At 40.7% G+C, this 25,342-nt stretch overlaps 1 protein-coding gene across 2 annotated transcripts in view; it reads right to left on the minus strand.

Moving 5' to 3' along the window:
- The window catches only part of LOC135710878 (corticotropin-releasing factor-binding protein), a 99,752-nt gene that overhangs the window by 5,641 nt on the left and 68,769 nt on the right, over nucleotides 1–25,342 (minus strand). Inside the window, exons 4-5 of one of the 2 annotated variants that reach the window (XM_065233588.1) lie at nucleotides 8,908–9,348; nucleotides 8,693–8,844 (exon numbers count right to left, since the gene is read on the minus strand). In XM_065233588.1, coding sequence (XP_065089660.1) covers nucleotides 8,693–8,844; nucleotides 8,908–9,348 — 593 coding nt within the window. Of the gene's footprint in view, nucleotides 1–8,692; nucleotides 8,845–8,907; nucleotides 9,371–25,342 lie in introns of those variants that run through there. The other variant, XM_065233589.1, reaches the window with a different exon arrangement.

Consider the following 25,342-nt stretch of genomic DNA (forward strand, 5'->3'; position numbering starts at 1 on the left):
GGTTTTTGATACTGCCGTACTCTAACGGAACTATCTACCTAGCGGCACCGGTGGTGTAAAGGTAAGCGTGATTACCTCTCACCCCAGTAAGCCTGGGTTCAATCCCAGTCGGCGCCGCCGGGATGTTCTGAGCCATAACATCTCTGATAGCACCTTCCTTCGGACGGGAGTCCCCGGTTCAAGAGTTGATGGGTCAAAAGGTAGGGTCCAGGGGAGCTGCCTCCCTGGCGTTGGGTAGCATTGGAAACAAGATCGACGGAAAACAAATCAAGGAAAAAAACTATCTACCTACCATCTTCTAAGACCCTTCTCTAGCTAATACATTTTCACACTAAAGCTTCATGTTAAATAGCATTTCCAACCAAATCTCAGAAGTTTATCAAGTTTAACAGCTACAACATTTTCTTAACTTTACCTGATTATCTCAGAATGATTTATAAAAATACTAGATGTCTGCGAAATTTTGCAATTTTTTGATTAATTTTATTGATTTTAAAAAATTAAGTGGACTTCATAGCAGTTTGCAAAATCTCAGAAAGGCTCAGAGATCATTAGGCGAATTTCAGAAAAATTAAGTGAACTCCAGTGAATTTTGGAAAAGTTTAGCGAAAATGAGATCAATGGACTTCAGAGAAAATCAGAAAAATTTGAAGAAGCTCAAAGAGATGCATAAACTTTATTGTAGCTTAGGGAATATTGGAAAGCCTCAGGACACATCTTAGAGAATTTTGTAAGAAATTCAGAGACACCTAGGATCCTCAGAAATACTCTTCGGTTCAAAAGAACCTCAGTTCTTTTGGTCGATGCGTCGACGACTTAGGAAAGCAACCGTTTTGTCATGAGTGTTTGAGTGATGACCACGTTTTGCGCAATGGAAGCACTCTGCCCCCCGTTGGCGCTACTGCCAAACAATGAATTTACTTCAAGCGGATCTCGTTCTCATGGAGGAGGCTTATCCGATAGCGGAAGATAAAGTGTTTATTGTGTTGTACCTTTTGATGATAGTTTTACGAGGTTTTGTATAGTGAACAAGAATCCTCGGCTCTGTAAAGTTAACTCAATTGAGCCTTATTTAATAAATTATTACACAATAAGGTGCCAGAACACGAAACGTTGATCTGTACCCACTGTACAAGATACTTCTGCTGACGAAGAAAATATGCTTCCCTCTACAAGAATCCATAACCATTACTGAGACCGAAATGGAGATAAAGTTTCAAGCGTTGTTAAATCACACATCATCAAGAGTTGTCAGTTCGAATGCCGTAACCTTGAACAACTTGAAGAATGTGACTGTTTTTGTAGAGTATGGCTGTGATGGAACAGGAGATTTGAGCGAATACAAGCAAGGTTTTTCTGACGATGATGGCATGAAATCAGATGCAAGTCTCTTTTTTACATCGATTGCTCCGATTAGAGAAATAACAAATGTAAACATATTGTTTCAGAATCCACATCCTTCTTCAACCAGATAAGTCTCACTAATAAAGTTAACCTAACATTACCTAAAATTAACCAGGTATTGCCAACCATTACATCTTCATTTTACCAAGGAGACGACTGCTCTGACGTTACAAGAGAATAATAATATCGACCAGCAAATCACACAGCATGAACCCACGAAGATTCACTGCATCTACGATTACACCTTATCAATTAGGTTAACAATGTACGCAGCCACATCAACATTGTCACTACACGTACAGAACCGTGCAAAGAAGCTGTACGAGCAAGTTCTGACCAAGTATAACGGATGTATTTTCTGGACAAATTCCTGGTCCAAAAATGTTATTTTGCCAAACGTGTTCCGGGTAAGTTCAAATTTATCTATGATGATAAATTCAAAGGTTTTGATCACTAACGACTATGAATGGACAACTTTACGAGGAGGTATGTCTCCAGAAGAAAATTTTGCATTCATTCAGTCACACAAAGGTGTTATTGAATGGCATAAATAAGCAGAATAATGTCGATTTTATTGAAAAAAGTTTCAATCCACCAAATTGTCCAGATATTCGTCTCATCGAAAATTTGGTTTTCAAGAGACTTTCAGCCGAAAAATGTTAGGCATTTATCAAGCGTAAATTAAAGAAATGTGCCACAATCAAACAATCAAAATACCATCCCAAATCAGATGAAGTGGTAGAAAAAGATGGCAGATAAGGTTGGCAGCAAAAAGTTCGAAAATTCATCCGAAAAGCCGACGTATGCCGAAAAGCCGATGTATTGTTCACTTAAAGCTAAATAAAAACCTACCAAATGATACTTTCAGCACAGGCAAACAGACATAACACTCATAACTTGTTCATCGAACAAGCATTTAACGGTCAATTTGAAAGTATCTCAGTTGGTAGTACTGCCACCTGTGGCGCGCATAGTAAATTCCCTTGCGTTAGACGTTTACACACTACCGCCATCTGTTCAGCGTACTACCCGCCACAGTGTACTCAACAGATGGCGGTAATGTTTTAGTGACGATATTTTACAATGAGAAATATTAAATGAGTTATGCCTGTTTGTATGTGCTTTCAGCGTTTCTGTGTGTTATTTCGTCTTGGACAAATGACCCATTTTGTGCGACCAAATTCTTAATGGAACAGACTTTATAAAGGCTGACTAAAAGTAAATTGGTACACCCCTCGCGCGCCGCTAGCACGCCTATACACTGTACCAAAACATTATCCTCTGTTCGAATGAAACCTCAGACCATTCAAATTAAAACATCGAAATCGCTTTTTCGAATGATTACTGCAATCGGATGACAGTTGTATTTAAACAATCGAATTGAAAATCTAATCTAATACATTTACCAGTCATCCTATTCTTAAATTGTTGTAGATTTTCAAATAAATATCATCCTTTATTTGGATGACAGTCATATGGATGTTCATCAGCTGATGACGAATTCAACCATAAGGAAATCACCCGAAATTCGACAGCATATTGTTAAAGGGCTCAAGCAATGAAATAATCATTCGAAGTATTGCGGATGTTTTCGTTCAGTGTAGTGTTGGGAATAGAAAATCTTTGACAGTGGTTTGTTTACACTTCTATAGAGAACAACTGGTGCAAGTTTGATCAAAGTAGTCGATCGGGTTTAGAAATAACGTCAAATGGAACTCGAAAAAAGAAAAAAATATCGTGCACCAACACCTGGATAGTCCGGAGTGATCCGGTTCCAAGCTGACTAAAGTACTGAAGATGCCGAAAACAACAGTTTGTCGAGTGCTCAAAACCTACAAGGAAACCCTGAGTGTGGAAAGGAATCAGCGGACCTACATAAAAACTGGAGCCAGGGATCGTCAGCTGCGCAGCAAGTTGTTAAGGTGATTCGCTGCAACATCCTTATTCTCGGAACCACTTCAAAACAATAAGTGCACAAATATAAGCTTACACGACATGTGCAACATTCAAATTGTTACTCCACGTTTGCTGCACTGCAGCATATATGAAGTAGCAATTTCAGGTGAAATTGGGCACTGATTTCCGAGATTTGTGTAATTGAACATTTGAAGTGGAAGTGCATGTATAGCCTACGTAGCGGCCATTTTCGGACTCTACAAGGAATCACCTTAAGGTGCGTTAAAGCCAACCCCGGTCTTTCTATCCGAAATGTAGGCCAGAAGGTACAACGCCAAATTTCAAACGGTGCCGAACACCCTTGCATGGGAAGGATGCAAGTCGTACAAAGCCAGTAAACATTCAACCGGCACATGAAGCAGAATTCCGTGGCCGAAAAGCGTGCAAGTCTCTTGTACGACCGTGTTTTGACGAAAAACAAGGGCTGCACTTTGATCGGTGAAGAAATATACATCAAACTCGATTTTAAGCAGCTTCCCGTTCACAAATTTTACATCGCGACTGGACGTGGGGATGTGCCGGGAAGATTCAAGTTTGAGTTTGCCGACAAGTTCGCGAAAAAGGCCATGATTTGGCAAGCGATTTGCAGTTGTGGCCTGAAAACATAACCATTCGTCACATCCTCGACGATGACATCCCAAGTTTACATCGAAGAATGCCTGAAAAAGCGTGTATTGCCGTTCACTACTGTCACTACTCCAAGGTGGTTATGAAGTGGTATGCTGCCAACAAGATCAATTTTGTCCCCAAGCTTATGAATCCTCCGAATTACCGGAATTTCGAACAATCGAAAAATACTGGGCAATTTTAAAACAGCGACGGGACAGTCAAGGAAATTCAGCAAATGGAAGACATGCGCTTGATCCTTGTCCGTTTCCACTGTGCGGGCGCTGATGGGCTCCATCAAGAGGAAGGTCTGAGATTTCGTTCAAACTGTAGAAATGTTACCATCTAATGCTGTAACTTTGAAGTTTTAATAAAAGTGCTGTAAAGCAACCATTAATGAACTTTTTAAACTTATTGAACCACGAATTACAGGTCTTTTTGTGCGCACTAATTTAATTTTAGTCAGCCTTTAATCAACCAGTTCAGTTATTAAAAAACGCGTGTTTTGATATCCTTGGCAGCGCTGCAAAATATCGACAATACACGGTGATATTGACAATTCTGCTTTGGTCACTCATTTCAGCTAACAATCATCGTCAAGGCAAACCATGTCAATTGTTAACGACAATGCTGTCAGTGACGAACACGTGTAGATTTTTTTTATTAAATAAATTTGTAACGAAATTAAACACTTAAGCAACACAATTACATGGAGCTGTTAAAGTAAAGTAGCATTTACATCCTGAACTGCTTGGAAAACAATAATGTGACACAGAATGCACGAAATTACACTTTTTGTTACCAGGTGAAGCTTCGTAATGAATGAGATTTTGACGAAGGTTTTTTTGAGGATCAAGTCTGCCAGTGATTATGTGAAAAACAATTTAGTCAATATCGCGCGAAAGTCTGTCAATGACAATCACAAATCTCAGCACTGATCCTTAGCACCACTGTGCGCAGCCTTGAAAAAGTGTTGGAAAACAAGTTTGCAAAGATGTTCTCAAAATTTGAGCTTATTTGGACGTGAACTCATACTGGCCATTTGAAGTTTATATGGCAATTAGTATGGGAAAAATGAACATTTTGTTCTCATCGTCCTAGCCCTTCGTCATAATGATTAACGGAAAAGCTTGCTCTGTGTACTTATGTGAAATTTTATCAGCTACAATCAAGCTGACGTTCAATTTTTGGTTATACTTCAAAGTAATTAGTTATTAAGGGGTTAAGCCTACCTGCAAACTTTCAAAAAATCGATTTTTTTATTGTCCTAATTGAAAGTATATAAAGTCAAGAATATTTCCTCAAAAGATCAAGTTGATCCGATGAAAATTGTGAAAGTTATGCGACGTACAAAAATATTCACTTATAGTGGACTAAACCCAACTTGAAACTTTAAACGCGATTATCTCGGAATCATATTTTCAAAACCGGTGCCACAAATTTCTCGAAATGTATACATTCGATTCGTCCGATTCGTTTTGATTTCTGTTCAGTACTATTTTGTGCAGTCCACGATCGTTGGGATTTCGTCTATCATTTAATTTCGATTTTTTACAGCCGATCAAAGACAAATTTTAAGGATCAAAAATCGGCACTTCAACTTTGCAAGGCCGCCATTTTGTCAAAAAAATTAAAAAAAAAAAACGTCGATCAAGGACTAGTTACGCATGCTTAACGATTTGGCATGGTTTTTTTTTTATTTCAGATGATTGCATCACAAACCGCAGTTGGCACCGCAAAAAGCGTTTTTTAGAACATCGTCCACGGGGAGCAGCCGTGCGGGGCACCAGAACCTCGTTTTTACAGCATCGACTGATAAATGTACCATTTAATGTGTGTTCAATAAACGGCAGAAAACCGATTTTCAATATATTGCGTCGTTTTCGAGAAAAAAAAAATCCTAACTTTCGCTTTTTTTCGGTCTTGCAGGTAGGCGTAACCCCTTAAATGGTTTCGAAGCCAATAACTTTCTGATGTGGTTAATCGACTGGTTTCTGGGTAACACTGCATCTTGCACTTATGACATAGTAGCCTAGATGTGTTGCCCTATGTTGGTCTTGTAGTCGGGATCATAAGTACAGATAGCAAACTTTCCGCTAGAATGATGCGAACAAGTTCACTTAGTAATTCCCATATAAACTTCAAAGGGCAAGTGCCATGCTTGGCATACACAGTTTTGGTCACAAACTGCTCATTTGCTAATAACTTTGCACATAGTTGACGGAACATAGTTCTTTTTGAAGCAGTAGATAGAATAGAGTGTAAGCTTGTTATATATATTTAAAAAAAAAGTAGATTTTAATGCTAGTAGTAAACTGTATTTGTTTTTGCGTTGTAAAAATGAGGTGAGTAATGCTCACTACACATCTCTGAATTTAAGTATTAAATTGATTAGTGTTGATTCAAATGTTAAGCTTTACCTAATCTTTGCATGTCTATAGTAAACTATGAGCCTAATCTATCAATTACTTTAAAGAAAAATAAATTTCAACATCTGAGTGAAAAGTTATTACCAAATGAGCAGTTGGTGTGTACAACTGTGCATGCCAAGCATGGCCAGTGCAGTATGAGGAGAATTATCAGAACTTGATTTGAAATCAGTCGAGCTTGGTGGAGCAAAAACGATACAGGGGAAATGTAGGTAATGTCGGCCTACATGTCCCTAATTTGGGCCCATCGCTAAAAGTCTGCTATTTATCAACTTTATCTAGATGAACGCGTTATTGGGACTTTACTAATGGATATTTTTGGTTGCTATTGAAAATTTAGTTGATTGCTGTATTTATGTATAGGCCCAAATTAGGGACACTTAGGCCGACATTACCTGCATTTCCCGTACATCCACAAAGTTACACTGCAACCTGAGATGGTACGGCCAACCCCCTTCAAGAATTGGGATGTTGTGTCATCACTTTCCACACATAACCTATGTGGAACTTCATGCAAAAAGCTGACTCAAATCTGAACCATTTTTTGTTTTGCGTCAGTGGTATAACTGGCATAGTTGGACATCGATCTGTCAAAATAAAATTTCCATGATAACGACACTGAGCATTCGTAAAGACCAATGTCGAAAACATAAATAATGGCTTTTTTCGTAAATGTCTCGTAGGTCAAAGTTAATCCATGTAAGCCACTAATTTTATCGGATAGGAGGACTCATTATCTACACAATCATGGTGTTGGTTTTCTTGAAGGAGTCTTCATTTTCGAGAAATTCACACAAAAAGTACTTGTTTACGTTTGCAGGATTGGCCCTTACGAAAGTAAGCATTGGCGTTGACAGTGACTCTGCAACTCTTTACTCCTGGTAAAATCCCATAAGCATCTGACAATCTGTGCATGAAATCTTGCGGACTTTGTCTCATCTATTCATTCCTCCAGCAAGCCACCCTTTATTCACGCAAAGATTGACATAATCATATGGGATTTTCATAGGAGTGAAAGGGTAAGGAAATGTTCACCAAGTTTTACGCACAGACTGTTGTTTGCTTATGGAATTTTACTATAGGAGTGAAGAGTTACAGAGTGACCAAAGAGGCGAATTGTCAATAGTCACGGTGATGCGTAATGAGATGGTGTTCGTCCGCTGTTTAAATGCTTGACGGAGTTTGACGTGTGGGCATTCTTTTTTTCGACTAGCTCTACAGGATTTTTAGCTAATAAGTCGGTCAGAAGCCAATGAAGAGCGTTGTTATTCAGTAATATTGCCTAATTACAGTTGCATTATTTCTTCGCCTTATTGGTTTGCTTTGGATTCATGACGGAAATTATTTCAATTGAATATAATTTAATGCAAACAATTCGAAGATTTGAGGATTACGTTGAATAGGTGTAAAACTATCATTATGTCCGTGGTATGTTGAAGTATTGTTAACTGTGCTTTTAGTGAGTCAACGTATGAGTATATTGAGAAATATTGAGTTGATGCATATTAACGATTATTTTCGCTAGTAAATAGTGCTTAACTTTGATACAGCTAGCTAGGAGTCACATCCTGGGACCTTAGTCATAGTGATCAAAAAAAAAGTTTGTTATGATTGTGTGCAGCTCTTCTTTTGCCTTTTCAAGCAACAAGGATCAACCTTACTATGTTTTTTGTTGAAAAGTAATTGGAGTAGTTATTTGTGTTGGGATTTTTGAGGAAATTTTCATTTGACGGCAATTGAGAAACATAGGGAAATCTTGGATATTGCAGGTATCGATAAGCACTCAATTTCATTTATCGGTATGCTTACAAAATGCTGTGTCAATCAAGGTGATAAATTTGTTAAAGTTAGCTATATAATTATAAATAAAGCACATAAATGGTTAAGGAAATATTAAGACATGAGTTCAGGAGTGTTAGAAACACATAGAATTATAAACCACGGTAGAATCATTCAAAAGAATTGACAAGCCCCTTGATCCCCTTTCTCATTTTACAGCTGGTATAATCAATTTGACAGATCGATGTCCTTCTATACCCTTTGAAATCACTGAAGTGGGGTCGATTTTTGATGATCGAGTTCCACATATGTTATGTGCTTTCCATCACAATTCAAACCATCTTGCTACTAAAAGTATCGTTCAAATCATTCTTTGGCAAAAATAGGGTACCATTGTGAATGCCACATAATTTAAAAATGCTACATGATTCTTATCGGAATGATTGCTACTCTAATTATAATCTATCACGAATGAATTCAACTACCTTTTTTCAAATATCTAATCCGATTGTACTTACGTCATAACTAACACCATTCTTCCGTTCTCCGACATCCACACCGACAACAGACATGACTGCTGGAAAAACTGCCGTTACGGAGCAATTTCGATGAAGACCACGATTTCGCAAAGTGTAGAATGGAGCAACGCCTTCAGCCATTACATTGCATGCTGTAACAATATTATGAAATTAAATATGACGATCAATTACGGTAGATCCTGCATTTTACTTACGATCCGGATTGTGTATATATCGTACCGACACCAAAAATGATCCACTGATTGGTATTCGGTACTGAACCAAAGCAGCATTTTGACTCGACCGAAACACTCGCCGCACTGAACTGAAGGGCCATGCCTTGGGATCGTTGCAAAATTCATCAATTCGTTGATCCATATTTTTCGGGTGATCGTACTCAGTTGGGAAATACATCCCATTCAGTTCCCAGCCATCGACGAAGGCCATCAGCCCACCCGTGTCGCAGTTGACGTCTAGATGCTTGACAACAACCTCGACAACTTTATCCGGATCGGTAACCAAGTACAGTCCACACACTTCCATTACCGGTGCCGCACTCAAAACATCCACCAACCGACCATGCTTTGGCGTCGAAATAACTGGAGCCGACCTCTTGAAGAAAAACTCACCCTCTTCGGATGTCACATGCATGCAGTCTGCAAGTAGATCGAAAGGCATTAAAAGTATTAAGAGTATCTGTCAAATCCAGCCCGCAAATTGAATGTAATTCCCAGAAGACGTAATTATTATTACACCTCACTTTATGCATGAATGTGTCTGTCAAAATCACTGTCTCCCGCAGTTTCCCCGATTCTTTTCGAACTAACTTCCGATGGTGCGTGGTGTGACATAGACTTTCGCTGTGAGTGTATACAACGAGAGAAACACTTGTTGCTTTCAATGACACTTATTCGGATGACTTGCTGCCAAGGGCCTAGGCAGAGCGAAGCGAGCAAAATTCAACAAATATGAAATTTATTCAAATCCAATTTTACTGTTGTAATGAGAAGTATTCATGTGCACATGTAAAGCCACCTTGTGACAGGACAAAGTATTTCTGCTACGCTACTTGAAAAGTATTCCATGAAAAAAATATTACAATAATAAATTTGCTGTCGCCTTACACGAGTAGGCAGTGGCGTTTATCCGGCTTTCACCAGGCAGTCGTCCTATGAAGGAGCAGTGCAGGAAAAAGCCGGGAAATGATATATACGATGCAATAAAAGCTGACCTGACGCACAATTTCTTCCGCTTGCCATTCAACGAACGCGCCACGTGGAACCGTGAAAGGCAAACTTGTCTAGCTGCTGCCAAATTGTACGCCTCTTTGAAAAAATAAGAAGTGGGACGTTCGAAGAAGAGTATCATAATAATAATAATAATAAACCTGCACGTTCCGGGAGCATTTCATAGTAGGTGAAGGTTGGCTAGCCGCCTATTGCAGATAGGTCTATTGAATGCTTTGAAGAATATCCGTAAGCCACGTGAACATTAGGGTGCTTCATTATAGAACGAAGAATAATTAACTTTTTCCAAGGTAGGACGAATAGTTACGTGATTCAATAACATTTTCAAAATAATGAATCATAAATGTCATTCCCAAATCGTAAATTCATTATTCGAATCGGATAACATTTAACATTCTAAAATGAAGATGCAATTTATATTATTCAAAATTAATTTCCAAAAATTACACTTAATGTTTGTTTTATACCGAATAAATATTTGCTAAATGATAAGCATCATATAAATCAAACTTCTTGGTAATTGCGTTCTAAGTGCTGTGTGGGAAGCCGTAAGGTCTAGCGTATCGTAATGTTATTAAATTATTTAGTTTTCGCATAAATTTTGTATTCAATATTTAGCTGTGATATTGGCAACCGGTGATCGCAGTTTATGAGTTGTATATCCCTTGCACGATAATTTTAATTTATTGATTAAGTTTTTGCACATGCGTTGTTCTATTGTTGCTGATGCAATTGCGCTTGGCGTGCTCCCGCATTTGCCTTTGTTACCTGGAATGACCTCGACCGTACTGATATATTGTTCGGTTTTTGCCATTAAAGGGTGATACGGTCAAAATTTGGTCAATATCAACTTGACGTATTTCTTTTAATTTTACATTTAAAAAACATGAACACCCCTCATTTTGAAGGTGTGTGTGTGTAGAATGTTGCTCCTATTTTGATTTTGGAATTCACTCTTCAGTTGTCAAAATGCCGTCCAAGCAAGAAGAGCAGCATATCAAAATTTTGCTCGCGCATCGCGAAAATCCGAGCTACTCGCACGCAAAGTTGGCAAAATCGCTAAAAGTTGCCAAATCAACCGTTACAAATGTAATTAAAGTGTTTGGGGAACGTTTGTCGACAGCCAGGAAGTCTGGATCGGGGGGAAATCGAAAACCGGAAGCCGCTGAGACGACAAAGAGAGTTGCCGGTAGTTTCAAGCGAAACCCTAACCTCTCTCTCCGAGATGCCGCAAATAAGCTGGGTGTATCGTCTACAACCGTGCATCGAGCCAAAAAACGAGCCGGACTATCGACTTACAAGAAGGTAGTGACTCCAAATCGCGATGATAAACAAAATACGACGGCCAAAGCGCGATCCCGGAGGCTGTACACGACGATGCTGACGAAGTTTGACTGCGTGGTAATGGACGACGAAACCTACGTCAAAGCCGACTACAAGCAGCTTCCGGGACAGGAGTTTTATACGGCAAAAGGAAGGGGAAAGGTAGCAGATGTTTTCAAGCACATGAAACTGACAAAGTTCGCAAAGAAATATCTGGTTTGGCAAGCCATCTGTACCTGTGGCTTGAAAAGCAGCATTTTCATAGCTTCTTGGACTGTCAACCAAGAAATTTACGTGAAAGAGTGTTTGAATAAACGTCTGCTGCCTTTCCTGAAGAAACACGGTTGTTCCGTACTGTTTTGGCCGGATTTGGCATCTTGCCATTACGGTAAAAAGGCCATGGAGTGGTACGCCGCCAACAACGTGCAGGTGGTTCCCAAGGACAAGAACCCTCCCAACACGCCAGAGCTCCGCCCAATTGAGAAATACTGGGCTATTGTCAAGCGGAACCTAAAGAAAACCAAAAAAACTGCTAAGGGCGAGCAGCAGTTCAAGGCAAACTGGCTTTCTGCGGCGAAGAAGGTGGACAAGGTGGCTGTACAAAATCTGATGGCAGGGGTCAAGCGTAAGGCCCGGCAATTCGGATTTGGAAAAGCGGAAGCCTAACTGAATATTTTTCCTGAATTTTATACTAATTGAACTTGAAAAAGAAATTTAATTTGATTTTTTAAATAAACGATTTCACCGATTTACACGCGTTTTCCCTTGACCAAATTTTGACCGTATCACCCTTTAGCAACGCGTATGTTCATGGAGTGAGATGAATTATTAGAGTGAATGACCGACGACAAAGCAAAGAGAAAAAAAATGATATGGAAGATGGTTTATCGTACCGTAAAACGGGGTATCTTTGATAATGCGGGTAACTTTGATAGTATAATGTAAAGATTAAATTTACTCGTTGCACTTTTTCCAAATTAGAAACATTGGTTCCATATTGTAGATAAGGGTATTTCCGTTGATATTGTATAAAGTTTTTATATAGTATGTGTTACATATTTTACAAACATATTAAAAAACAATATTCGTGCTTTTCGCCAATTTAAAAAAGCACTCAAACCATCACTTATGAAATGTATTTCCGATATAGCCATCACAAATTCAATATGGTATTCTTATTGCTTATGATGTTTTCTGATTATATATTCATTCAAAGTTTCATATTCAAAGAACTAAATTGTTTGAGTTTCAACCATATTTTTCTACATTCATCAAGTATTATCAAAGTAACCTCAAATCAAAAAACTGAAGTTCGGTCACGAAACTAAAAAACATAGTACAAATGCTTTAACTTCCTTTAAACATATTACTGACGAACTGACTCTTGGATCCTCAGTACTTGTTTTAAAAATATAAAATATGAAAAACATTCATTGCTGTAAATATTAATTAGAATATACTTTAAAAAACTATCAATGTTACCCCGTTTTACGGTATCTAACTGTCGTGCAGCTGTGGATTTGATTGAAAGAAAGTATGCGTGGAAGGTTCGGGAGCAGAGACGCCAGAAGATTTTTTTTTAAATACTGCGATAAAAATTTGAAGTTCTAGGGAATTTAAAAAAAATGTTTGCAAAATCGTTTTTGACCAAACAAGACATAATATTTACGAATAATCAGTAGGTGCAATACCTCGTTCAAAGAGATGAACTAGCCTTAGGCTAAAAATCTCTCTAATAAAGAAAAAAAAGAAAAACTCGTTCACACTATAGCCTATATTAAGTGATATTTTTAAAATTTCCTTTGGATCCTTCTTCTTCCCTTTTAATTCCACTTACAACTACCTCGGCATTCACTTAGAATTCACTTGCAGTTCTCCTCACAAATTCCTTCAAATTTTCCTCAAAATTAGTTTGGATTTCTAGTCACATCTCTTATTTATGAAGCTCTCCTGGAACTCATCTTACTATTGTAATCTGCCTTAACCTTCCTAATGCATTAGAAAAATTTACACAGTGGGCAGGTGCGGCTTAAAACGGCGTCTGTTCTCTATGTTGCATAACACCCGTCGAAGTCGAACGCCGCGACCCAACATTGAGCAACTACAGGACGCCGGAGCTGCCCAGAACTACGCGCAGCAGCTGGAAGTTTCACTACCCACGGAAAAGCAGCTTGGCGCAGCTTCTCTTGAAGATGGCTGGAGGGATATCCGTTCCGCCATAGGTAGTACTGCTGCAGCGGCACTAGGTAGGGTAGGATGGTGCAAAACGCACAGTTTAAGCAAAATCGTCAATTGCTGGCGAATGGAAGCTAAAATCAAGAAAAAAGTAATGGCGTTTGGTTTATTACCATGTTTTCTACGAAGATCGAGTGATTTAGAACTACAAAAGGATGATTATCCATGACTTTCAAGGTATTTTATAAATTGTTTCCAAAATGATAGCGGGGCAAAACGCCTGATTCATGATGCAATATGCACCACAACATTGGGACAAGACGCACGACAACAATGGCCAAAACGCACCACAACATTGGGGTAAAATGCACCCCATGGTAAACAAACCATAACCCCTGCAAGTAGATAATGCAAAGGGATGCGGTATTTCAAATGATTATTTCTTTATGTTACATCAGAAATAAGGTCTCAAAATCTCAATAGAATGTTAAACTGTGATTCATCAAGTAAAATATCTAAAAAATATACGAAAAGTAAATTCGTTAATTTTTTTGTGATATATGATGTTAAAAGCTTAATTTTTAGTCGATGATTTTTACAACTGTGTCCTGTTTTGCACAAAATGCTATTTTTTTAAAGGAATCAATAGGTCAATATATGATTTTATGATCAAGAATTATTTGTGAAACCTCCAGTTGAAAACAATCACAAACCGTTACCCGGAAAACGCATCTGAGGAAAAGTTATCGATGTTTTTCAATAAGTGGGCATTTTACCCCAGGGGTGCATTATGGGCTGTTCTCCCTTACTGCAATCCCGGACCGAAGAAATGACTTGTTTGACGGCGAATGCAAACTGTTAGTAGAGGAGAAGAATGCAGCACGGGCGAGAATGCTGCAACACCGCACGAGATTGAATTTGGAGCGATTCAGACAAGCGTGGAACAGACAAAACTCGGTTTTCAGAAGGAAGAAGCCTGCTAAGACCGAGATCGCGAGGCGATGAAAAAGCTGTACCGCTTAAACGACACACGGAAGTTCTACGAGAAGCTAAATAGTTCGCGCAAAGGCTACGTGCCGCAAGCCGATATGTGCAAGGACTTGGACGGTAACCTTGTCACGAACGAGTATGAGGTGATTGAGAGGTGGAAGCAGTACTATGACGAGCACCTCAACGGTGAAGTAGCAGAAAACGAAGATTGTACGGCAACATACCTTGGAGCACGCGCAGAAGACGACAGGCTACCGGCCCTTGATCTTCAAGAAGTTGAGGAGAAGATCGGTCGGCTGAAGAACAACAAAGCAACTAGTGTAGATCAAATACCAAGTGAGCTATTAAAATACGGTGTTGAAGCACTGGCTAGAGCGCTGCAATAGGTAATTGCCAAGATTTGGGAGGAGAAGATATTACCGGAGGAGTGGATGGAAGGTGTCGTATGCCAAATCTACAAAAAGGGCGACAAGTTGGATTGCTGCAACTACCGCGCGATCACACTGCTGAGTGCCACCTACAAGGTACTCTCCCAAGTTCTATGCCGCCGCCTGTCACCATTTTCAAGAGAGTTCGTGGGGCAATACCAGGCGGGATTCATGGGTGCCCGCGCTACCACGGACCAAATTTTCGCGATTCGACAGGTTCTGCAGAAATGCCACGAATACAGCGTACCCTTACATCATTTGCTCATCGATTTCAAATCCGCATATGACACAATCGATCGAGATCAGCTATGGCAGATTATGCACGAGTACGGATTTCCGGATAAACTGACGCGATTCGTCGAGGCGACGATGGATCGATTGATGTGCGTTGTTCGAATATCGGGGACACTCTCGAGACCCTTTGAATCGCGGCAAGGTGATGGACTTTCGTGTCTGCTATTCAACATCGCGTTAGAAGGTGTGATCAGAAGAGCTGGGATAGACACGAGTGGCTTGATCTTCAGGAAGTCCATCCACGGAACTTTGAGACGATGGCGGAAACGTACATCAGACTGAAGGCTGAAGCTAGGCGGATTAGACTTGCCATCAACGCATCAAAGACAAAATACATGAAAGGAAGAGGTTCTAGGGAAGACAATGTTAGCCTCCCACCCCGAGTTCAGATTGACGGTGACGAAATCGAGGTGGTCGATGAGTTCGTGTATTTGGGCTCACTGGTGACCGCCGAAAATGATACCATCAGAGCAATTCAAAGACGCACTATGGCAGGGAATCGTGCCTAATTTGCACGAAGTTGACTGTCTACAAGACACTGATTAGACCGGTGGTCCTCTACGGTCACGAGACCTGGACTATGCTCGTGGAGGACCAACGCGCCCTTGGTGTTTTCGAACGGAAGGTGTTGCGTACCATCTACGGTGGAGTGCAAATGGATGACGGAACGTGGAGGAGGCGAATGAACCACGAATTGCACCAGCTGCTGGGAGAACCATCCATCGTCCACATTGCAAAAATTGGGCGTCTACGGTTTGCTGAGCACGTCGTAAGAATGCCGCACGACGACCCAGTGAAAATGGTTCTAGAAAGCGACCCAACAGGAACAATAAGAAGAGGCGCGCAGTGGGCAAGGTGTATCGACCAAGTAGAAGGTGACTTGCGGACCCTTCGCAGACTACGAGGCTGGCGAAGTGTGGCCATGGATCGAGTAGAGTGGAGACGACTTCTTCGGACAGCAGAGGACAACAAGGCCTTAGCCTGATTGGTAAGGTAAGTAAGTAGCACACATCTGTCACACAAAGTTGCAGCAACATGATTGTGACTAAAATAAGCTCTAGTGCAGTTACCTCAACAGGTTTGTGACAAGGGTGCTACTAGAGTGGGAGCACTCAATTTTACATGAAATATTTGTTTACGTCTTAAAGGATTATGTCAAAGATGGATTCCGTCACGCGCGCTAAAGGTGAAAAATACAACACATTTGAAGAGTAACACGAGAAAAGGGCCTACAAGCTTTTCATAATGCTACCCTTTTCATGCCATTGAGATTGCTGACGCTTATTGCACTAGTGTGCGTACGCGTTTACGTATACACCAATGTTAGTGCGCTTTGTGAGAAAGTATTAGTAAAATTCCGTGGATAATAATAGCAAACCGCTGTCAGACGCATTTTAAACGTCACTAATATCTATAGGAAGCTTCCCCTGATATTCAGATGACGAAAGAATGGCATGGGGCATAGTCTCCTGTTGTAAATTCATGAATTTTGATACCCATATTTTAGGGATTTTTTTCCAAAACAATTCTATGGCCACTAGAAGCCCAACAGGAGCCTGCGCCGGAATGACCGTTCCAAGGACAATCCATCATATGACCACAAAATTATGATAAACGGTCTTCTGCTGTAAATTCATGAATTTTGATACCCATATTGTAGGGTTTTCTTCCCAAACACTTCTATGGCTACTGGAGGCCCTATGGGAACCTACTCCGGAATGGCCTTTCCGGGGACAATCCGTCGGATGATCACAACATTATGATAAACAGTCTCCTGCTGTAAATTCATGAATTTTGATACCCATATTGTTTTTACAATACAGGAAATCCGAGCAATGTCCAGAAAGAGGATAAATTTTTGAATCCAATTCAGAGAGATTCAGAATCGGTCAAAATTGGCCGCAGTAGCAAGCATTTCAATATTGTGAGTACCCTTGTCGAGCTCCTAAAGAGTAAAAAATTTCACGACCCTCCCTTTCGAAGCCCCTTTCTGCGATTTGAAATCTTTCTTCATGAAAAGTTGTCTCTCCATGAGTTCTAAGATGTCACTGAATTCTGGTTTCCTGTCGTGAAAATAACTTTATAATTTATTAACTTGAAATCTGAAAAGGTACCCAGGTACCCTGTCAATCACATAACGGTTAAAAGCTTAATTGCTAGCCTTCTTTCCTTTATTTAACGTCGGTCTCTGTTCCGCAATCTAGTGCCAATCACCGACGGACATCGATTGCCATCCATTGACGGCAATCGAATGTGCAGGAAGGCAGCTTTCCACACCTGCGTAGGATATTGCACCCATTCAAGCACACACATGGGCCGGGACCAACGGCTTTACTTCCCTTCCGAAGGAAGACGTGACCAGAGATTTTTATGCCTTAGAAAAATCCCACCGACCTCGGCTGGGATTGAACCCAGACCCATCGGGGTGCTAGAAAGCAGTCACGCTTACCACTACACCACCGGCACCGGCTAACCGTAATTGCTAGCCATCGTATTAGTATTTACATGTTTCAACACATCTGGTCCCTACAAGTTTTTTTAATAATTGCTGTAAATATAGCAGCAATTTAAGTTTACTTTTCGTTTCGATGTAAGAAATGGCTACTACTTAAACATGTCAGAAAGTTACAAGTTCACTGAAAGTAACAAAAAAAAAAAAAAAAAAACATTGGTAGCGAAATCAAACAAACTTGCGATAACTACCATTTTCGGGTTTCAAGACTAACAGAGCATCGTAGTGGTTCGTAGACAATTTTAGAACGGGTGATGATGTTTTAAACGTTGTTTTAACTGTGAAGCTGTTTCCGCTTCGGAAACTCGGCAAGGTTTGAAATATCTTCAATACCGATCATCTGTTAAAGTAATTGGCGTTGACAACGACTCTGTAACTCTTTACTCCTATGGTAAAATCCCACAAGCAAACATGATTGATCAATTCAACGAAGCCTCTGACCTATTTGACGACATCAATTCCTCCAGGTTTCGTCATCGTTTGCTGTCGGCTAATTTTTAATTTTTAATGAGTGACTACATTTAGATTTAAGTGTTTCATTAAGACTATCAAGTCAGATGGACTATAATAATAATAAATAAATAAATAAATCAGTCTGTGTGTGAAACATGGCAGACTTCGTACCATCCTTGACCGGTTAGATTTTGATGTGTTGTCGTTGCTGTGCTTTTCTTAGGCTGTGAACCATTTGCGAGTTAAATTTAAATCGTGGTTAAAAGTGACATTTCGAATGTTATTCACTATGTTCGAAAATCCCTGTACGGTTTTCGAGAAGAGCTCAGCCACGGTTGTCAAAATTTTACTTTTTTTTTTCCTTTGGTTTGATTTTTTTCCATGCCAGGAAGGCAGCTCCCACACCTGGACCCTACCTATCGACCCATCAACTCATGAACCGGGGACCAACGGCTTTACTTCCCATCCGAAGGAAGGCGTGATCAGAGATGTTATGCCTCAGAACATCCCGGCGGTGCCGACTGGGATTGAACCCAGGCCTGCTGGGGTGAGAGGTAACCACGCTTCCCACTACACCACCAGCGCCGTTCAAAAAATTTTTACTTCTTGTCTGTCAAAAATAACCACGCTCGGATAGCAGGGTTATTCGATAACTTAACATCTGTCAAATTTTAACCAAAGGTTAAAAAAATCCACCAAATTGTTCAGAGCCTTAATGTCAGAGCAGTCGTCGCCGGTACGTAGACAATCGGTAGTAAAATGAAACTCCCAGTAAAATATGACGTATGCTTGATGCTGAACATCATTTCATTTGAGCAGCTTCATGCCGCAGGTTTGAAACAATTGTTACTGGTAATGGTGTGTTGTAATGCAAGAGGCTCGGTTGTCTAGTCCAACCTTTGTTGTTTAATGAACAGAATGTTTTTAGCTCTGTGATATTTTCCCTTACTCTATGCAAATCCAGGCTACTTTGAGCTCATTTCCCATGATCAAAATTTACTTCCGTAGCTCGATATCTTCCCTTATACGATGGTCCTTTCAATATCAAGTTAGAGAGAGAGTTGACTGTATATTCTAACAACCTTGGATAGGGTCTATTTGAGTTTAGGGGAAATAGTCAGATTGATTGTTTTTTTTTTTTAGTCTACAGCCTTCCTCGAGGTTCGAGGTTCATACTGCCGATGAGTTCAGTTTCTCACGGATGGGAACTGGTTTGAACCTGCATCAATAATAGATTCGCCATTACTTACGTTTAGCTTTTCCAAAATCTAAAATCATTTAAAACCGCTCTTAATAACCACCCTGAGCGAACCCTAGAATGCCGTAAATAAATTTTCGTGAAATGATTGACCGCTATTGTTTACACAGTGAGAGAGGGTGGAGGTTTGTTCTCCTGAGTATCACATGGAGTATATTCCGTATAGCCCGTAAAATGTGTTTGTTGTGTCGCGAGTCGCAGACGTAAACAAAGGGTGTGTCGCTTAAAAGAATTCGTTAATGCAATTTTAGTAGTAAGTTCTACTCTAGAAATATGATCAATAAAACGAACACGAATATTAGCGAGTATTGATTACGTAGAGCTAAAACAACCCTACATTAACGCTTGATTACCACTTATATCTCAACATGAAAGATGTATTTGAACCTTAAATGGCAAGGATGCTAATATGTGCGTCCTATCGATTATTTGTCATGTTTTCGGTTGTTGAACGTTCATCTAATTAAAGCCAGCATTAGCTTCGCTGACAAACTCAGGTGTATTTTTTAATGTGGCACTTTCCCAAGAGTAACTTTCAAAGGCATGAAAATTTAAACAATGCTTTAATCTTTACTGTCATCAGGCATCGTTTCAAACTGATCGAAACCATGCTGTCCTTCGTACGGAAATTTAAAATTGATAGCAATCTTCTTCTGTGTTAATGATTATTTCAAATTCAATCGCCTGGTAAGGTCAGTCACTAGAACACAACGAATGCACGTTGGACGTCACACAGGCATCGTAGGCTATTTGGGTTCCATCAAAAATATAATTTCTCAGCCGATAGCACCATGTAACAGACGTCTCGGTTTGGATGCCAACTGTGACAGCTGTCCTGGTCATTTATGCTATTTCTGATGCGGCAGCTAGCGGATGTCCGCGCCAAACTACAATTAACCGTCTATTCACTGTGGTTACCAATGAGCCTAATGAGAAAGGATCCATAAACATCAGCCCGGAAGGGAAAGGCGGGTCGGACCAAAGTGCAAACATCTGCGTTAGCCCTAGTTTTATGGCAAAGTAATAATTTACCCCGCCAACAACCATCGCCCTGTCCCGGACCTTTTGCGAGGTTAAACAAAATTAATCTCCAGTTGGGTCATTTGCCGGAAGAAGGTGGCAGTATGCTACTTTTAAAGATGCGTGACAAATGATACTAAAGAGGTTCAAATCGTAAACGAAAACCATTTGTCTGAGCTCCGTCAGAGTGAAGCATTACTCGAGCAGTTCACGTTTTCATAAGGATTAACCTGTAAGCCAAGGTGATAATCGTTGTTTACATATCATCAACGTATCCTACCGGTGCTGGTGGTTCATGTCAGTCTGAAGATAATCACTATAATGCTAAACGATAACGACCTAAGAGGATTTAGCTGTTCACTTGTGTATAGCTACTCAAAGATATGGGAGTAAATAGGTAGTAAGACAATAATCGTTATCGTTCTACCTGGAAAACGATCATTCAAATAACCGTTGTTTTTATGCGAGTTTTATCGTGCACATTTTTTTTCCTGAGCTTTGAGAGTAGAAAAAAAATCACACTTTAATGCAAACTGATTCAAATACAGTGATAATATGAAACATTTTCAACAATATACGACTAGATGGGTCCGATATCCATAAAATTAACTACTTTAATGGCATTTATTTATGAGTTGTGCCAGAGAGACACTATTTCATTAGTAAAATATGTATATTCAGAAATAAGTGATTTTTTGGGCAACAGAATGATGACTTTTAATCGAAGGCACCAAACCGAAATCTGTCAACATGAAGTTTAGAACTCCCGGAAAACACAAACTGTTGCAACTCCGACAAATTCAGAAACTTGGATAACTAAGGGACTGCCCAGAAATCTTGTGGACTCGCCAACCCAACCCCTGTCTTGAATTTACTTTACAGAGCCGGGGATTATACAGTCAAAAGGTACAACACAATAAACACTTTATCTTCCGCTATCCAATAAGCCTTCTCCACCAGAACGGGAGCCGCTTCCAATGGTTTCATTGTATGGCAGATTCACCAACGGAGGTCAGAGCGCTTCCATTGCAGCAATGGACGCAAAACGTGGTCAGAACTCACACATTCATCACTAAACGGTTGCTTTCCAGAGTCGACGACGCATCGACCGAAAGAACTGCTGATGAAGAACAATGAGGAGGACCACACAATGGTTGCTGCCGATAAAACAGACGATCGCGTGACAGAAATCGAGAGTGGCCTGCTTTTGTCGGCATTCGAGTATACACTGTCAACAATTACTGTCTAAAGATAATCATATAGCTTCTTCATCTCTCTGACGCTGCAGCTCCGTCAGCTACACGAAGGCCCCGATGGCGGTACGAAAAAGCTGACTAGGTAAGTTACGACGAAAACTTGCTATCCCTCATAGAACAAAGAAACTCCGGTAGCATTCAGGAGTTTACACAGGTTGTTTTCGACGCAGCGACCGCATTCATTCCCAAGACTAACAGTGTTCCGGGGTGTAAAGCCCTCCGCTTGTGGAACGGCGACATCAAAAAGGCCGTTAAGGCCCGATGTAAGGTTCTTCGAAGGGATAAACGGCTACCTTCGGGCATCCTGACCGAAAGAACGCTATCCTTCGATACCACAAATTGCATAATCAGTGCCGGAAAAAAAATTTGGGAAGCGAAACAGAACAGCATGAGCTTAGCGGCAAACGACGTACGAACCCTCTCCACGTCCAAGCGTGAAGCTCAACCATCTCGGACCCTGTAGCAGTTGCGAACGATCCTTGGGGAATACTTCGGCAAGCTGTAGGCCATTTACAAATATGGGAACAGTTTCCAGTGCAAAATCAGGCCCTCCGCATCCTTTATTCGTGACTACAGGGTACTGCCTGACACGAGCAATCTAGGCATTAGCCAAACCTTCTTCTGGCAGGAGTTTCTAAATGCACTTAGCTGTTGCAATGGGAAATCCGCTGGTCCGGATGAAATTTGATATCCGCTAATCAAAAACCTGTCTGTTCCTGGTATGCTGAGACTGCTGGACATCTTTAACCAGCTCTGGCAAACAGATACGTACCTTTACGCTTTGGAGGGTGAGCTTGGTGGATCCAATCCCCAAGGTGAATGAACGGACATGGAACATCACCAAATTCAGGCCAATAGCGCTTACTTGCTACATGGTCAAAGGTGCTTCAGTGGATGGTAATCCGCCGGCTGAAGGAGTTCCATGAGACCGCAGATCTTTTCGTCAATCAGCAGCATATTTTTCGGCAAGGCTATGGAACTTCAACGTATGTCGCGACGCTCGGCGAGGTTCTCAAAGATGTCAAAGACAACGACCTCCATTCGGAGATAGTCTCATTAGACATCTCCAAAGCATTCAATCGTACCTGGACACCACTCGTTTTAAAGCAACTCGAGAGCAGGGGCATGCGTGGCCACATTATTCACTTTGTGAAGAACTTTCTGGTGGACCGTTCGTTACGAGTACACCTATTCTCGCCCTTTCCCGGAAGAAACTTCACTCTTCTCTCGGTAGAGAGACGCAGGTCCACGCATCCACCAACTGTCTGGCTTACAGTTTGGGCCTTTTTCCCATTTCGTTGCTTCATCGGCGATATTGATACACGTTCCCAACCATCGCCATTCGAATGATTTTTATTTATTTATTTATTGTACTGATTTATTTTTTTATTTATTTATTCATCTGACTTTTTCTCGTCTTAATGAATGTGATGGGGAAAAGCCAATTTAAATGGCGTGAAAACCCCATATCTTTTCACAATACAGTACAAACATTACAAAACAAGCACATCCGTGAACATAACATAAAGTGAACATCGCTTTAAATATCAACTGTAGGAAAGTAGGTAAAGATGGACACTGCAGGAAAGATGGACACTAACCGTAATTCGTAAATAAAAGTTTCATGTAATGTTTCAGTGACGGAACAACTTTTGACATAGTGTAGCAATACTTTTGGGACTCACTGTTGATATCGAAGACGCTAACTGTCAAAATTATAAACAAAACAAATATTTTCTTCGTGGATACGCTAGTGGAAGTAATTTTGCGTCGACGGACTATTGCTTCTAAGTCATAACGGTATTGTGTTTCTGCGTTCGTTCTACGATAACCAGTTATCCTGATCATCGACCACACATTTGGTGAAGAAACGGTAATTTTTTGGATATTTAGTCAAGAGCTATGGACGTTTTAAAAATAGTGATAAAGTTGGGAAAGATGGACACTCTAAGATTTGGGAAAGACGGACATAAAGGTGCTGAATGAATCTTGATTGTTTTACTTATTTCGATTAACAGATGCCTACGAAATATGTTCGCAAGAGCAACCGGAAGTCGTGGACCAACCAGCAGTTGGATCAGGCTGTAAAAGCAGTGAAAAACGGGACGTCCGTGAAATCAGCAGCTATGAATAATGCTATTCCACGGACTACACTGATGAGGCACCTTGCGAGTCCCAATCTCTCTCCACGGCTAGGACCACTTGCTACCGTGTTCAATCAACAACAGGAAGAGGTACTGGTACAGCATCTCCTGGACTTGGAGAAAAGATTCTACGGGATTACGATGACCGATGTTAGAAAACTGGCTTTTGATTTGGCAGAAATGAACGGATTGCAGCACCCATTCAACAAGTCTACCAAGCTTACTGGAAAAGCCTGGTTAAGCAATTTTCTTAAACGAAATCCAAAATTGTCGTTCCGGATGCCTGAAGCTACCTCTGCCGCCCGTGCCAGAGGGTTTAATATCTGTGTCAGCTTTTTACGATTTGTTGGAAGCAGCGATCACCAATCCTAAATTCACGGCAAATCGCATTTTCAATGCTGATGAAACTGGCGTGTGCACTGTAAGTTTTGTCTTCATTTTGTATTTAATGAAAAAAAAAATAAATAGGTTCATCTACATTTCTCCCAGGTTCCCCCTAAGAAACGAAAAATTGCGGCGTTAAAAGGCAAGAAACAGGTAGGTGGTATAACATCTGCAGAACGCGGAGAAACAACCACGGCAGTAGGGTAAACGCTCCTATAGTTGCGGTACGTTAGAAGCGTTAGGTTCCTATAGTTGTGTATGGAGACTCAATACACAACTATATGAACCTAACGCTTCTAACGTACCGCAACTATAGGAGCGTTTCCCCTAATGTGCATGTCAGCAAGCGGCCAGCACCTTCCACCGTTTTTCATTTTTGCTCGCATGCGGATGCACGATGCTTTAAAGAAAGGGGCACCATGTGGAAGTAAATTCGCATGCAATCCGTCGGGTTACATGACAGTGGCAATCTTCAACGACTGGTTCGACCATTTTTTGGAACATGTGAAACCATCTGAAGATAAGCCTGCCCTGCTTATCATTGATGGACATTCTTCACATACGAAGAACCTACCTTTCACACAGAAAGCTAGAGCTAACTTCGTCACCGTTCTGGTCTTGCCACCCCATTGCAGCAACAAGATGCAGCCACTGGATGTGTCTTTTATGGCACCTTTCAAATCGTATTACGCATCTGAAGTGGAGCGATTCATGCAACAGAATCCAGGAAAGGTAGTCGGTCAATACGACGTTGCAGAGCTGACGAAAACTGCATTCATCAAAGCAGCCACTATGAGTGTGGCCGTGAACGGGTTCTGCAAAACTGGAATCTGGCCTTGTAATCGCAACGTTATTGGCGAGGATGCTTTTGCTCCGTCACTAGTGACTGATCAACCTGCTGGTGCTGAGGTACCTCGCGAAGGAGAAGCGCATCAATCGGATCCTGGACCCACTTTAGTTCCATCGGATGGAGATCATCTCCTTCGTGAAGATAAAGCCGTTCAGGTGCTCCCCGAAGACATTATGGCCCAATGCTCTGGAACTGATAGCTCTTCAACAGCTTCAAATACACCGTTGTTCGATGTATCACCATCGGAAGTACTGCCATTGCCCAAAATGATAACCCCGAGGGTCACCAAAAGGCAACGCCAAGCAGGGAAGGCAGC

Source organism: Ochlerotatus camptorhynchus, unplaced genomic scaffold (genome assembly GCF_037179485.1).
Source record: "Ochlerotatus camptorhynchus isolate MF236.1 unplaced genomic scaffold, CSIRO-AGI_Acam_v1.1 ptg000404l, whole genome shotgun sequence".
In the NCBI taxonomy this organism is placed as follows: Eukaryota; Metazoa; Arthropoda; class Insecta; order Diptera; family Culicidae; genus Ochlerotatus; species Ochlerotatus camptorhynchus.